This window comes from Mixophyes fleayi, chromosome 1 (genome assembly GCF_038048845.1).
Source record: "Mixophyes fleayi isolate aMixFle1 chromosome 1, aMixFle1.hap1, whole genome shotgun sequence".
Lineage (NCBI taxonomy): Eukaryota > Metazoa > Chordata > Amphibia > Anura > Limnodynastidae > Mixophyes > Mixophyes fleayi.
In genome coordinates, this window is record NC_134402.1 from 365542976 (window position 1) to 365560426 (window position 17451).

General features: G+C 40.9%; 1 protein-coding gene across 3 annotated transcripts in view; it reads left to right on the forward strand.

The window, feature by feature from the left end:
- Positions 1-17451, forward strand: part of SUSD2 (sushi domain containing 2) — a 181700-nt gene that overhangs the window by 159417 nt on the left and 4832 nt on the right. For all 3 annotated transcript variants that reach the window (XM_075178544.1, XM_075178547.1, XM_075178548.1), the window contains one exon: positions 14628-14724. In XM_075178544.1, coding sequence (XP_075034645.1) covers positions 14628-14724 — 97 coding nt within the window. The remainder of the gene's footprint in view (positions 1-14627; positions 14725-17451) is intronic.

A 17451-nucleotide genomic window follows, 5' to 3' on the forward strand; every position in this document is an offset into this window, starting at 1 on the left:
TTATATGGATGTTACTTTGACACATACAACCTACCTAAACATTGTTGCAGACCAGGTATTTCCTGATGGCAGTGGCCTCTTTTAGTAGGATAATGTGCCCTGTTACACTGCAAACATTGTTCAGGAATGTTTTGAGGAACATGACCAAGGGTTCAAGGTGGCCTCCAAATTTCCCAGATATCAATCTGGTTGAGCATCTGTGGGATGTGCTGGAAAAATTTGTCAGAGCCATGGAGGCCCCACCCCGCAACTTACCAGACTTCAATGTTCTACTGCTAATGTCTCGATGCCAAATACCACATGACACTTTCAGAGTTCTTGTGGGGTACATGCCTTGACAGCTTAGAGCTATTTTGGTGATACGAGGGAGACTTAAACAATATTAGGCATGTGGTTTTAATGTCGTGGCTCAATGGTGTATATACTACAGTCATGGCCAAAAGTTTTGAGAATGACACAAATATTATTTTTCACAAAGATTGCTGCCTCAGTTTTTATGATGGCAATTTGCATATACTCCAGAATGTCATGAGGAGTGATCAGATGAATTGCAATAAGTTTCAAAGTCCCTTTTTTCCATGACAATGAAGTTTATCCCAAAAACAACATTTGCACTGCATTTCAGCCCTGCCACAAAAGGACCAGCTGACTTTAGATCAGTGATTCTCTCATTAACACAGGTTAAAGTGTTGACAATGACAAGGCTGGAGATAACTCTGTCATGCTGATTGAGCTAGATTAACAGACTGGAAGCTTTAAAAGGACGGTGGTGCTTGAAATCATTGTTCTTCCTCTGTTAACCATGGTTATCTGTAAGGAAACATGTGTAGTCATCATTGCTTTGCACAAAGAGGGCTTCAAGGCAGGATATTGCTGCTAGTAAGATTGCACCTAAACCAACCATTTATCGGATCATCAACAACTTCAAGGAGTGAGGTTCAATGGTTGAGAAGAAGGCTTCAGGGCACCCAAGAACGTCCAGCAAGCGACAGGACCGACTCCTTAAGTTTATTCAGCTGTAGTATCGGGGCACCACCAATACAGAGCTTGCTCAGAAATGGCAGCAGGCAGGTGTGAGGCAAATACTTTTTGAACATGTCCTGATGTCAAGAAGGCCGCGCATCTTATTATTTGACCAGGATCTGCAATGAAGTCATTCAATGACTCATTGCACAGCTGTGCAGCAAGGCGCCCTCCCCTTCACAGCTATTCTTCGCCCATGGAGGAGGTACTGAAGGAGCCATGGCACCCAAATCCTCACTTACCCCCGGATGGCTACTCGCAGGTCACAGCCAGGGTGACATGCAGCTACTCCGGGTGTTATCGCTGCGTGGGTGCCGTTTCAATGTCGGATGCTGCAGGAGTAGATTCCGGCGGGAGGCTTGATTGTCTGTGCAGCCAGTGCACACCATTGATCCCCGATCTTGGTACATTCAGATGCAGCAGAGAGCTGAGAGTTCGGCAGGGGAAGTGCTGTGGCAGCACTGCTTAGAATCACTGTGAGAAGGAGCAGCGTTGTTCAGTCCCCTGGACTAAGAAACTGGAGAAACTTTGGTGAGCAAGATAAAGAGAGATGTCTATGTGATCCACTGATAGCAATGCAGAATGACAACACCATGACACCCTCAGGTTCCTGTGTCCCCCTGCCCATGTGTGCCTGTGTCCCCCTGCCCATTTGTGCCTGTGTCTCCCTGCCCATGTGTCCCCCTGCCCATGTGTGCCTGTGTCCCCCTGCCCATGTGTGCCTTTGTCCCCCTGCCCATTTGTGCCTGTGTCTCCCTGCCCATGTGTCCCCCTGCCCATGTGTGCCTGTGTCCCCCTGCCCATTTGTGCCTGTGTCTCCCTGCCCATGTGTCCCCCTGCCCATGTGTGCCTGTGTCCCCCTGCCCATTTGTGCCTGTGTCTCCCTGCCCATGTGTCCCCCTGCCCATTTGTGCCTGTGTCCCCCTGCCCATTTGTGCCTGTGTCCCCCTGCCCATGTGTGCCTGTGTCCCCCTGCCCATGTGTGCCTGTGTCCCCCTGCCCATGTGTGCCTGTGTTCCCCTGCCCATATGCGCCTGTGTTCCCTTGCCCGTGCCCTCCCCACTTTGAATGTGTACAACACTGACTAGACAATAGGGACCCACCCCTCCCGTCTGAGTGTTCTCTGGGCTCCCTAAAGACCTAAGTCTGCTCTGATGGTGCCTATGTTACGTAGCCCTTGAAGAACAGCAGCAGCAGTTGAGCCACCAGCTTTGCTACACCCTGACAGGCAGTATACATTCGTTTTTAGGTTAGATAGTGACTTGAATAAAATAAACAATAACCAATAAATGCCCACTTATACTCATCAGAAATGTGGAAATGATCTAGAAGGATGTTATACTCACAATAAGTGCACACTTAAAAAATAACCTTTATTCTATTTCCATAAAACATAAATACGCTAAATAGCAAAATATTAAAAATGATATGATATTATTGATTAAATAAGGTTGGGGGTATATTGCTGTTCTACCTCATGTTCAGTATTCTTGTATTATATGCCAATAATTGTGTGGAAATGTGAAATGTGAATGTTCCTCTACTAGTAAATCAATTGCATTTTAAATTCCCTTTAATCTGACTTAAAGCATTCAGTTCTCTTCTTGATGAGTTTGAGTATGGGTCGAGGGTGTTGGTAGGGGGGCAGGGGCGCCAGGCTGGGGCTTTGCCTATGGTGCCCAGAAACCTTGCACCGGCCCTGTGTGTGTGTGTGTGTGTGTGTGTGTGTGTGTGTGTACATAGCTATATCACATTCTAACTAACAATACCATATAAATTCAGAGTTGCAGAAAACAAATAGTATCCAACTCACCTCCTTGAAGCAATGTTTCTATTGGGCTGCCAGCCCTATTCAATAAGGAAACAGAGACAGTAATACCAGACAGTATAAAAGTCCAGCTTGCTGTATATAAAAAGGAAACTGTGTATTAACTATTTTGATTAAAATTATACATAATGGGGCTCAGTCAGAGGGAGCTGCGTATGCAACTTCGGCTCACGTAGGAAAAAAGGCATGCAAGGAAAAGTATACTTTCATCCTTAAGTAGTCAGATACATCTTGCCATGCTAACAAAAACGGTAGTATTTATGCCAGGTGTATGCCAGGCTTGCCTGACAGAAGCGTAGAAAATGCAAGCACTGCCCTAGTTGTGCACAACCTATTACGTTGTGTACAAATAGTGTAATTCGGGCAGATACATAAGGGAGAATAGTGTCTTATTAATAAAAGCGAAAGTTGCATTTACCATATATAAAAAAATAAATACCACGTATGTACAATACATGTATGTTGTCATCCCTTTAGAATTAAATGGGAAGCTCCTTTCATGCAGAAGTCTGTATGGAAATGACAAGTAATGTAAATATACAGTAACTAATTTAATTGATCTAATGTAGCTGTGCTGCTAAGCAATAAAGCTGCAGGTCAATCCACAAACAGCCTATCGGAAGCTTCTATCTAGTGTTACTGATAGTCATCATCGTGTATATCTGCACCAGGCCTCCAACCCAGCAAGACATATATATCCTAACAGGTACCTGCACCTGCATCCACATGTAATTGCATTTATTTATTAATCTAAAATAATCAATATTTTTAATGTCATTATCAGCATGGACCTTGCAAATGTGTTTAAATAAATTAAAAAATCAGTTTTGTCCCCCAAAAATGCTACCAGCACTAGGGCTCTTGGCATAGGCTTGTAGCGGCAAAATCAGGAAGACAAACTGCAACAGGTACCAACCAAAAAACTCTAGCAGCACTAAGCTCTGACAGGCTGGGGTGATGACACTATAGCAAGGAAACCCACATGGGTTGGTTCCCTCTGCCATAATGTCAATGAGCCATAGATGATGGGGTCCACAATAAAAACCCTCCCCAGGAAAAAACAGCCCTGTACCCCGTTGTGTGGTGGGTGTGAGGTAAAGAAATGGTTAAAAAATAGATCATAGTTTTTTCTGGTGAACTACAGGTCCCAGCAAGCCCTGTCATGCCCAAAATAGGTTAAGGTTGGGGATACTGGCGCATGTAGAACTACAAGCACCAGAATGTACTGTAAAAACACATTAAAATAAAGAGACATGGTGAAAAATGTATTTATTTCGATAAACTCTCCCCGAGACATACGCTCTGTAACCCCCTTTATAGATCCAAGGCAGTCCTCTCCTTTCGTCAAGGCTTGCAATCAAAAGGGTTAAAAACATATTACCAATGAAAGGTCTCATCCTTACAGGAGCCACGCTGCAAAAGACAGGTTTAGAGCCAGCCATTCTATCCAAACAGAGCACCTTTGCTATGATTGGTCCGAGTGAGGAAAAGCCAGTCCAATTGGTTATAAGCAGCCAAACCTATGTTTAGCTGCAATGAAGTACATTGATACAATGCCTGTCAGCTCTACCAGATGATTATACGTTTGAAACACAGGATATGCCATAAACATATCTTCATGCTGTACATAGTATCTTTATATATGTGTGCTCTACGTATGCAATTTAGTACAGCATTTTTGGCATAAATTATGTCCAACTCTACATCAGCCCCCCCGGTGTTCAAGGCAAATTGCTGAAATTTCAGTTAGTTTAGAAGTCATTTCCTGTCAGCTATGTTGCTGTGACATCACTGTCCTTGTCCCATATATGAACCCACAAGTACAAGCATACAGGTTTATATAATTGAACTGCAATTCTGTAAGTCCTTCAGTCATATCCTGCTTGTGTAGAGAGAAGCATCTCCTTCCCGAAATGCAATGGAGTGAGAGAGAGCATGATGGACATATTTAACTAAGTATACAGGGAGTGGAGAAAAATATGGAAATACCTGAGGGACACATTGAAAGCAAGGGTTTAGGTCAGTGTTTTCCAAACCCAGTCCTCAAGTACCCCTAACAGTGCATGTTTTCCATGTCTCCTTGCTGGAGCCCAGGTGTATTCATTACTGACTGACATATTTTGAAAGAAGCACAGGTGGTATAATTATTTCACTTTTGACCTGGAAACCCTGCACTGTTAGGGGTACATGTGGACTGGCTCTGGGAAATACTGGTTTAAGCAAATAACATCCCACCATGGTCAAGGTTGTGTATAAAAATGCTTGAGTGCTGTATTTGCCTATGATTATGGTTAGCATTGCTGCTTTGAAAGAGGGGTTATAGTTGGGGTCCGTTTGGCAGGAGCTTCAGTAACCAACACAGCACAACGTGCTAATGTTTCACTAGCAGTGAGTTCTAAGGTGATGTCAACATGAAATTCCAAGGGATAAACATAATCAGCAGGGGTGGAAGTCTATACCATAGGATCATGAACCTGAGGAACGGATACGCCTCTGATATTCTGTGTTCCATATATTACTACCCTAATAAACATGCCCGTGCTGGGGAGTTTACTTACTTTTTCAATGTGCAGCTTTGTAACCATTTTTTGTATAGGAAAAGGGGTCAGATCTAACGACTGCAAACTTCAACCTGTGGTGTGAGCAGCCAGTTTATTCTACAACAGACCAACAAACACCTCACAGAGTAGGATATTATAGTTGGGTTACAGGGCATAAACATCTCCTCACACAAGACAATGTATGTTTGCAAGTTCATACGTACAAAGTGCACAGGCTCCAATGACTACTGAGCAGTGGAGGAAGAGGCTATGGCCAGATGAATTATCCTTTACCATGTTATTAAGGAATGAATGAGTGCATGTGTGGCGCCAACCTAGATATCTCTAAAGCCCTCAGTGTTTGTTTGCAACAGTGATTCTGTAATGGTTTGTGGCACCTTTTCTTAGCATGCATAGTGTGGATACAGTCATTCCAGAAGAAGCTAAAGTCAGAGATAACAGCTACACAATGGTATTGAGTGATCATCTTCATCCAAGGTCGGTGCAAGCCCTAGTTGGACCCGCGGCTCCTCACACTGAGAGAGTGGCCTGGCTGTGACACCATAGCCAAGCACCATGCTCCCAGCTCAAGACTGACATGGAAGAGCAGCAGCTTCACTTGTAATAAGCTGCTGGCGGCTTCTCCTTCATGTGAGTGGTCTTTGCTCTTTGTGTTGAACTGTCCCTACGTTTCAGGTACAGTCCATACTTTAAAGATTTTCCACTGGGTATTTTTGCCCATGGAAACAATGACATAACTATAACGGCCACTGTGGAGTCTGACAGCAGAGAAAGTAATAAGCCTCAAAGTACAAATTTAATATGGCTTCATAATAGATTTAACCAGACATGATTTGAAAAATGAGGACAAAATACCTGCAAATATAATTCAGACTAATGTGCTAAATTGCTACTAACATAATTATTACTCCGTCCTACTGGATACTGGCTGGTGGTGGGTATGACCTTATCATGGTGAGTAGAGGACATCATCACAGGTTTGCTACGGGGCAAAGACATTTCTAGTTAAACCCCTGCTGGAAATTTCCCCAGTGCCAACCAACTGCACTATAACATTTCTCCTTGTCTGCATATTAGATGTAATTCTGTTCATCTACCCTTATTCTCTATGCTTTATAAGTTAATATGTATTGAAAAGAAGATACTTTAGAATGAAATTCAGTAAACATGACAATGATACAAGTGGTACTTCTATCATTGTACTAATTCTATCATTGTACCCTGGTACTAAGTTTTACCAACTCCGTATCGGATATGAAGTGTTTAGAATCACAGACTCGGTTGTAAAATGTTCCAGGAAATTATATCAATGAGATGGTATGTCCTTGGTTTAATTATGCAAATATACCATAGCTGCAATTTATTTTATTATACATTTGGTAGTTTTCATGCGCAAATCACACCACACAATTTAGTTTTTCCCCACATATCCACTAGTAGCTTTTTATTAAATTGTCCTTGTCATGTCTATTTGAATCATGTTGAAATATAGTGTTTCTCATACTTGTCCATTTTTCTTACCTTGCTTCCTTGAGATCTGGAGGCAAAGTAGGAAAAGCAGTAGATGGGTATTGATGATGTGATTCAAACCAAAGCGTAGGTGTGGTGATTACATACTCATGTCACAGCCACATAAGCCCACACTCGGCAGGGCTGTGATGGCATGATATAAGAATTACCTCATTAAAGCAAAATCCCATGTGTCTAGGATTTCGGTGGTAGTCGCTGGTGCGAACACGGTAATCCTGACAGCACTTACATCGACAGTAGCAATCCAAATGCTGTTATGCTGAGATGGGGACAATTCTGACTTGCTGAAAAACTGACTCAGAAGAGTTCCAGCATTACAACATGGCGTCAGTGACATTCACATCACTTTCAAACGCAACTGTTACATTTATGCTATTAAAGGAGCAATGCGAGGACCCGGCGGTGTCTACCGTCCAGCCCTTCTTAAAATACATTACACAACCACTGGGTCCTCGCATTGCCCCCTTAATAGCATAAATGTAAAAGTTGCGATTGATGTTATGTTGTAATGTTGGAATTCTTCTGATTCAGTTTTTCCGCAAGTTGAAATTTGTCCCCATCTCAGCATGACAGTGTCCAGATTTCTAATGTCGCTGTAACTGCTTTCGGGATTACCATGTTCACACTCTGCTACCCCAACCCAGGAATTTAATCACCACTATTAGCCTAGTGAGACAAAGGGCTAGATTTACTAAGCTGCGAGTTTGAAATAGTGGGGATGTTGCCTATAGCAACCAATCAGATTCTAGCTTTCATTTATATAGTACTTTCTACAAAATGACAGCTAGAATCTGATTGGTTGCTATAGGCAACATCCCCACTTTTTCAAACTCGCAGCTTAGTAAATCTAGCCCAAAGACTTTTATGACTTTCAGATAAGCCCATTTATTTTTATAATTGGTACGTGGCCAATCACTTATTGTGTGGTGAGCACATTTATACTTACTAGTCCACCATATGGGTGCCATCTACTTTACATTTTACATGTATAAATGTATATAGCAAAACTAGCTACTCATACAAATTAAGAAAGGATAATTTATTTAAATGGTGTAGCCAAACTGGGGAAAACTAGATACTAGGAGTAGGGGGAAAACAGCAAATGAATGGAATCAGGTGAGACAAAGGAGACACAGAGGTGCACACAATGAAGATGTTGCAAAGTAGCAGGTAAATATGATTAGTAGTGGGGTTGTGGCCTGGAAATTAGGGGTCCTAGCATGTAATTGGATCACAGTTTTGTTTATTTTAGTAGTACACAAAAGTAGAAACCCAATCATTAGAATGTTGAGTCATCTCAGCAGTAGACTGAATGATGTCATCATGGTGTTTACCTGTGTCCAACCTGACCACTAATACTTTACCCAAAGATATTCTGACAGCAAAGTGCCAGTAAACACAGTCTGTACTTTTAAATACTCCATGGGTGAAATAACATATATTGTGACCAGTATTCAACCAATAAAAAGGATTAATCTGTGGCTTTAGTTATGTAAGACCCTGTAGAACTAATTGAATGCTATGGACACCATATTCCTCCCTAATGTACTGTCCTGAACGTCTCTGCTGTGGAAACAGCTCTATTTGAAGCTTAGTTCTGTCTTTCATGCAAATGTTGCTGCTGTCACAAAGCAGACCTCACTGTCAGCCTGTTCCATTCATACAGGACAGACTGTTTAATAGTGCAAAGTTAATCAGTGAAAAATAATCACAGGCAAAACATGAACAGCCTTTATTTAGGCTTAGCGGCAAATACAGCTGAAGGATGCAAATGGGCACCTGGACAGCAATGCAAGGGCTTCAAATGCAATTTTCCTTTGCTTGTTGGGAAAATACAGTATTTTACATGTTTTATTATAATTATTATTTTACACTGCAATTTAGAGTTTAACTCATACTTGCCAACTTTTCCTCGTTGGCTTCAGGGAGATCCCGGGGAGGTTGGTGTGTGGGGACGGATGAATTGCATAATTTTGGCCCCGTCCCCTAGGATTACACAATATTTGCGTCATTAAGCTCCCCCAACTTATCTATTGCAGGGGCGAGAACTGGGAGGTTACCCTGCTGTCCCGGGAGCCCGGAAATGCGAAGTAGGCAGGCAACTATGAAGAAAAGCAGCTAATGAATCTCTAGAGACTGAAGTGTCTTTTCCATTACTGAAGTCATGTTGTCTTACCTGTCAGTCTTTGATTAAATCTTGGTCTTCATGAAAATGACCACCTCCATAGGCATCAATACATGGACATAGGACACAATTTCTGAACTGTGTCATCATGCCACAGATAGCGAAGCCAACCACGTCTTGTACTGGCTCAGCATCAGGGAGAATGCCAGTCTCTTCAGGGAGTGAGGGAGATCACCTCTATTTCAGGGAGTCTCCCTGACATTCAGGGAGAGTTGGCACGTATGGTTTAACTAGGACAAATATCCCCAATCCAATTCTAAATCTGTCCGCATATTTTAAATTTGACTCCCTCCTGCAGTACAACATGGTTTTGCCAAGGTGCAAAATTGTACCCAACTGGATTCAGCCCTAACATTAAATGAGGCTGTAACTTTATATGTTGCTGTGCACTTCCAGTGTAAGTGTAAGTACTGGAGATATGGCTAAATTATTTAACCACACCAAGAAAGAGGCATAAAATTGCATATTCAAGAAACAAAATAGAACATGTTCCTCCCATTCAGATTTCTTTTCAAAAATGCAAAACCACAAAGTGCTGGAAGGCTGTATCTGTGCTCTTTTTCAGCGTTGTTTGATTTAATGAAAGTTTCCATGGAGCTATTCTGTTAATGATTACTTTTAATATGCTTCTTATTATAACACAACTGGGTTGCTGGATCTGCTTAAACAGTGCATTCTCTTTGCAGAATCAAGTGCGGAATAGTTTACATTCCAAGAAGCAGATACAAAGACACAGTCTCACAAATGCACGCTCGCCCAGCTAGTGATTCCAGGAGTGTATAGTCAGAAAATGTTACATAACCATTTCATGCAGGTCATAGATGAGTCGAAATGTATATCAAGTTCAACATGGAGAAACATACAAAGTAGAAATGTTTGAGTCAGCCATAAATACAGGTATTCCTCACTTAACGACCGACCTATTTAGCGACCATTCGGACTTACGACCCGTTGTTACGTCCGGCTCCGCCGCTCAGCAATAGGGGAAATTAATGACCTGTGCCCTTGCGACGGGACGTAACCACGCCCGTAGTACCCACATAGTTTCTTTCTGAGCTGAAGAAGACAAGACAAGACGCACCTGATACCCTTGCAGTCTCCATCGTGCGGTAAGTTAGCTCTACAGTACTTGAAAGCACTTGGTTCTGAAGTAATACTGCAAGGACATTAACTAAACATAATATCTTTTTACTAAAGGGAGGAATATAAAACTGCATATGCACATGCTGATTTTTTATTGCCATGCATATGTATACAGTACTGTACTCACTTAGCGACCAATTCGCTTAACGACCTAGTCGTTGGAACGGAACTAGGTCGTTAAGTGAGGAATACCTGTAGTGTATATGATAATTATGCATGAGTCTGTATGATCAATATTCAAATGCAGTAACAGCACCAGTAAAAATACCATCATTGTGTTACAGACCATGGAGACCGAATGTTGACAAAATAAGTGTCTAATGGTGTCACGATACCCAGGAGAGAAGGATGACTTGTGATCCAATGATAGTTCTGAGTGGTGCCCTTGCTCACATGGGGCTAGGTTTACTAAGCTCCGGGTTTGAAATAGTGGGGATGTTGCCTATAGCAACCAATCAGATTCTAGCTTTCATTTATTTAGTACTTTGCACATAATGACAGCTAGAATCTGATTGGTTGCTATAGGCAACATCCCCACTTTTTCAAACCCGCAGCTTAGTAAATATAGCCCATGGACTACTATGAGGAAATAAGGCCTGAGCATCAGAACAGTTTACAGAAAATTAAGAGTTCTTGATGAACGATCCTGAATTTAGTAGCAAACGAAAGAGCTGACAAGCATGAGAAATATTTAACACACTGGGGGAATTTAATTCCCCCCCTTAATACCGCAGCGTTAAACCTATTACTATTAATACGTGAGCAAAAAGCCGGCGTTGGAATTACCGTATTAATGGTAATAATGCACACTATTACCGTAATATCAGTAATAGGCCGCATTACTTTTGACTTTTTTTTTTTTTTACTTTGAATAATACACACAGCATAATTAAGTAGTTTTAACAAATGTTCTCTGTACTTTTGGATAGGTTTGGGTAGTCTTTTATAAAAGACCTAAAAACTGTGAAAACCTGAATAGGGTGATTCTTGCAGTATGCTTCCTCACCTCTTTAGTCAAATGTTTCTTCTAATACCTTTTACTCAAATCTAAGGTGTTTACAAAGAAAACTCCCAATCCTCCTGATGATTGAACAACTTGTACAACCAGAGAATGGAGCAAGCGTCTATAACAGTGATCTCATTTAATCAGTGGTAGTTCACACAAAACTGGGTGGTTTTATCTCTTGAGGATTAAAATCATGTTGGCTGCCCACAGACTGTTACAGTTAGGAGTCATCATTTCCTCTGTCATTTTCCCCAATTTGTAATATCATTTTTGGCCTTTGGAGTTATTCAATAAGTGATCCTATAATAGACATAACACATGACCAGGTGACGTTTTGCTGGTTTACAGTAAAGGTTGTTGCGCTTTCAGTGCTGCCAATAGATGGTCTTACCAATGGGCCTCCAGTAGCTCCCCTATCAGACTGGCAAAGGTGGTGTTGGGTGCTTGAGTTCCCGGACTAAGAAAGAGAGCAGACCCCTTGTTCTCTGATCTGGGCCGACTAGGTCACCATTCTTTAGTCTTCCATCTTCTCTCCTGTGGGTGAGTGCTTTCTGACTCCACTGGTTCCACTCAGGATTCTTGGGCTTGGGCCTGTATATTCCTTAGCTGGCAAAGAACCTTCTCCATATGGATATATCTAGAAGACACTTCACTCTAATCTACTACTTGGTAATGTATTGGGGAAGGGGTTAGTATGTCTCCTTTTATTTGTTACTAGGTTTCAATATTGGTAGGGAACAATTACTGAGAATGTATTTCACTTACTTGTACAGCACAGTGGCCTAGTGGTTAGCACTTCTGCCTCACAGCGCTGGGGTCATGAGTTCAATTCCCGACCATGGTCTTATCTGTGTGGAGTTTGTATGTTCTCCCCATGTTTGTGTGGGTTTCCTCCGGATGCTCCAGTTTCCTCCCACAATCCAAAAATTAGTGAATTAGTGGCGCTATATAAATAACTGATGATGATGATGATCATTGTATTCCTACTTCCTGTGAACCAAATTGTCATCCTACACAATCACATCCAATATTTTTTTTTATTGGCCAGGTCAATATCAGGCCAATTTGTTTGAAAGCAATCAAACTGCCCTCTAAGTGTTTGTGGCTAGAACTATAGTAAGCATAAACACTAAGCAGTATTTTTATAGGTTTTTATGGGACCCACCAATTGAACTCAATTCCAGATACCAAAAGGTTTTCTGGTTTGAACATCTATGGTTTAAGTATTGCAAAAAGGGAACAAATAGGGATTCTGAACATATTTTACAGGTGTGTAATACATTTTCTTTTTAATAGGTTAATATTGCAAAACACTAGTGAGAGCTAGAAAGACCAGTTTGGTTTGTGCAAACATCAATTAAACCACAGGGAAAATAAATTAGGGTATAAATTGCCTAAGCAAGCAATTTTAGATTATTTTTTCTTCAGCATAGTAACAAAATTATAAAAGTGACCGAATGAAGGAAATCATTTTGTAAATAATTGATATTTATTTCTGTAAAATAGTATTCTTTAATTAAAAGTTTGGTAAAGCAACGTTTAATAATGTCTTTTAGGAAGATTTTACAATTGTGTTTTTGAGCTATTAGTCCCAATACATTGCAATAAACTATAATGATCAGAACTTTAAAGGTGGGCGGGCTGCTGATGATCACTCACTTTGGCTTTTATGAAGTTATCAATGAACACATTGTAAGACTGTGTCTCTTGCTTGCTCAAGAGGATTGGAACATTCTGTTCATGTCTCCTCCCTGGAAAACACACAGTAATGAAGATGAAGGGGATTAGGGACGGGGAACAGATATAAGATGAGCCAGTATCTTGATGGAATAACCACTGATTGTGCTTGCTTATATTTCAGTGGCGCAGAACCAGAATGTGAAATGTCTGTGTGTAAGTGAAGCTTGCCAAACACTGTATATTTGCCAAAGGCCTGCCAAACAAGTTTAGTTTGTTGAGTTTTGTTGGTTGCTGCCCACAGCAAATGAACACGCTGCGATATTCAGCAATCTGAATAACATGACACATTTCCAAATGAAAGGCTTCCTCTTAGAAATGTCATAGGCACAAAATTAGTCATTGATTGTTTTAAAAATAGTCATGGTTAAGGCACATATGTGATCTGTTTCTCGCTGTGCAGGATGTTTGTGATCTGGTCATTGATCTTCTATACTTCTGTTACTGTCTGCTCAAACTAGACTGTAACAATAACCATATGACTATGCATGCAACTGAGGCTGTGTTCAAATGATGGGATTTATATTGCTCACATTCATCATATTAATAACGGCTACAGTTAGAGAATGGATTATCTTAGTAGATGGATGCAGTGTAAATATGGGGAACAGAAATCTTGGACACCAATGATACATAGAAAAATATACTAAATCACTGGATGTATTCTGTGACAATAAGAAATTCAAGTAACACACGGGCATGACGGTGGCTCAGTGGTTACCACTTCTGCATCACAGCATTGGGCTCATGAGTTTGATTCCCGACCATGGCCTTATCTGTGTGGAGTTTGTATGTACTCTGGGTGCTTCGGTTTACTCCTACAATACTGATGAGAATGACAAATATTATCTATACAGCGCTGTGGAATTGGTGACGCTATATAAGTTGATGATGATGTTGTCACTATCTTTCATGATAATGGCTTGCAATAAACAATGGCTAGTATGGACATAACTACAACCACTTCATACAGTGCCATTTTATACGCCAACATAAAGAATTATTCTATAATTGGCTTCATTCCAATTATGTTGCAATAGGTAAAGGACTGTGTAAATATTTTGGTTGACTCCAAGTAAATAAAGGTTACGCCTGAGAGGATTCACCCAAAGGCTTTTGTTCAGTTGTTTAGTAGTGCTGTGCAAGCAGGCTATTTGGTCTACTATGCGGTGTATTTGTTTCCATAGCTAAGTGTCATATTTCACTTATAATATTAATAACATATTTAGAGAAATAGGATACACTGTGTAACATGACTTGTTAATGTAATTACTACAGTGGAGTTCATTGTGTAAAATGTTAGCTAGAGCCTTCCAATAGTACAATGATCTCTAAACAGTTTTAATTGGGCACAGTGGCGGAACTACCATTGGTGCAGCAGGTGCTGTGCATCGGGGCTCATGGAGATAATAGGGCCCGCTAGCAGATGCAGAGGTTCGGGGACACTGGTTCTCTCCTCTTCGCCTCAATGCTTCAGGGCCTAAAGCTCGCTAGTTCCGCCTCTGATTGGGCAATACCCAGATGTGCAATCATTACATTCTTGCATTATTGGACTATTTCAGAAATGACAATTGCGATCAGTTACTAAACTAACTCTCATGTTTCTCCTTTCAGATAATATTCTGGGCATTGTCCTAGGATGTGTGCTTGGGTTCCTCACGCTCTTAGTTCTCCTAATACTGATTGGCCTCCATGAAAAAAAGCATAGCAGGTACGTGACTATTACTCTGCAGCAAGAAAAATATTTTTCATGCCCAAACAATGAAAACATGTAAAATATTTTTGGAAAGGTCTTCAAGGGTTTAGTCTAAGCTAGTTTATAATGAATTTTGGTGTCTATGGTGAGTCAAAAACGTGCTCTGACTACTGGTTGAAAAAGGTAAAAAAGAACTGATGAAAAATGAGATGATCTCCAGTGAGCCCATCTTCTTACAAGCCAGGCAGCCAATCAGCAGTAAGGAGGTGCTCTCAAAGGAGATGATCTCATTTCACGCTGACTGCTCCTTGGGAGTGGTCCATTCCATCCATAAAGGTTTTTTAAATTTCCCATTTGGATTATCCATCTTCACTTTGGATTACATCGGAGCCATAAAAGAATAAAGCCTTTAGGCATTTAGTAGTAGTTAGAAATTATGGAGGCCTTATTAATTGTTCATTAAGGTGGCAATATTAATTTATTAATTTATATAAGACGCTATTATTTTAATACTGTAAGGGGTGCTATTATGTATTGATCTTTCAATGAGGCACTATTATTTATTTAAAATAGAAATGGAGTCATAACTCTTTGATTATTTATGTACCGGGCACCACTCTTTATTAATATATGGGGCAACACTTGTGGCACTACAAGTGTAAATATGTACTGACGCCCATGTGCATGCATATTATAGTCATGTCTATGGATGCAGGCGCTTGTAGTGCCGCAAGTGCTTGCACTATATTTTCACATTATTACCCAGCGGCCAGCGTTACCAGGAGGGAGCCCGTACTAGTCGGCATTGGGTCAGAATTATCTAGGTGCTGGGGCCTGATCAATTTTTCACCACCACCACATATAGAGGACAAGGCCTGATACTGAATAGGCTGGCCTCTTACACAATGGAAGGGGTAGAACCAGATATTTTACACCCAGCTTTACCATGAGGGTTTGTCTATAAAACACATGCGGTTTAGGGGTTTGCAATCCTCCACACATCGCATGTGGTCAGAGTTTTCAGCCTCCAACTGGCTCTGAAAGCCACATCTAGGGGTAAATGTATCAAGCTGAGAGTTTTCCGGCGTGTTTGAAAAACTAATCAAATTCTAGCTATCATTTATTTAGTACACTCTACAAAATGAAAGCTAGAATCTGATTGGTTGCTATAGGCAACATCTCCACTTTTCAAACCCACCGGAAAACTCTCAGCTTGATACATTTACCCCTTAGTGTGTGGTGGTTTGTGAATCACACTAAAAAAATACCCATGATTAGATATCCCCCAAACTGTTACACGGTTGCACTTCACCTTTAGTTCATACCTTCTCAATTTCTTGAGTCAAAGCTGTGTGAGCTGTGTGTCTGTAATCTGTGGATACTGTCCAGGATTGTGGGCCTAGGCTGCCCCCCAAAATGTGCAATTGTTAGATTTCCCTCTAATTTGTTGGCTCCTAACTTTTGGATCCAGCTCTTAACTTTGAATAAAAAAAACCTGTCCAGGCAATGCTGTAAATATTATTGCAAATGTAAATGTTGTATAAACTAAACCTAAACAACTTCACATACAGTAGATTTCTATTTCTATTTCTCTGTGAATCTAGAGGCAGCCAGTGAGGAGCAAATTTGGTATTTTATAATAATGTGGGGAATTCTGGCTGCTGTATACTTTAGAGTTGGACATATACAAAACATTTTTTTTTGCATATATACAAAATTCCGTACCGCATATGCCCACCAACAATGTGTGCACATGTGTCTGTATGTATTTGTTTTGTGTATCATTGACTTGTAGCGTTAGAGAGGCGGGAAAGGGGGAGGGGTGCAGGCAAGCATTGGCTGCATACAGTAAGGGCGTACCACTCGGGAGCTTCAGTTACTTCATCAAACTACCAGCTTTCAGCATATTGACTCTAAAAGATCACATGGTACCAGAGGTACCTCTGTCCACCACAACAGCTACTTGATGCCGAAAGCATATATAACACAGAGCATTATACTGTTGGTGTACTATTAATGTTAGATATTTTAAAACTGCCTCACAGTACACTTCAGTGGTCAGACTGAACCTGATTATGACCAAATCCTTGCTTCAGGCTTCATTTGGAGCCTCATTAAATTCAGGGGCCTGCACAAACCATGTTGTAATTCAAGGGGTGCAAGCAAATGTCATTTATATTTGCACCCAGGGAAAATACTGCCCCCGCAAAAATTTAAATCTGTCCTCACATTTAAACTCTCTATAGTGCAATATGGTTTTGCTAAGGGGCAAATTTAATCCTAACTCTAACTGAAGCCTTAAGTGTCCAAAACTCACATTTTATAGTGCACAAAATACCTGGTATTCAATGAGTAATGTATCATTTTTGTGTATGCTTAAAATATGTCTCATAGTCTTCCAGTGCAAATAAATATTGATCATTATTATGAAATGCAGCACAAGGGGCCTATTTGTCACTAATTGCATATTGCCCTATTATTTAGCATCTCTTATCACTGCTCTCCACAGCGAGATCGTATGAACTTTCAGACCTGTTTATTATAAAATTCATGTCAGGACCACGTTCATTCACTGCTTGCTTGTCACATCTGTGAGAGAATGAACGTCCAGCATCTTTACAGCACATACATGGTCATAGGTCAAGGAATAAGGAGAGACACTTTGTTAGAGGATGGAGGGGAGACCCGTCCAGACTGCTAGGGAGGGATCAGAAGATCCTTCTCTGGCAGTGCTTTAGCCAT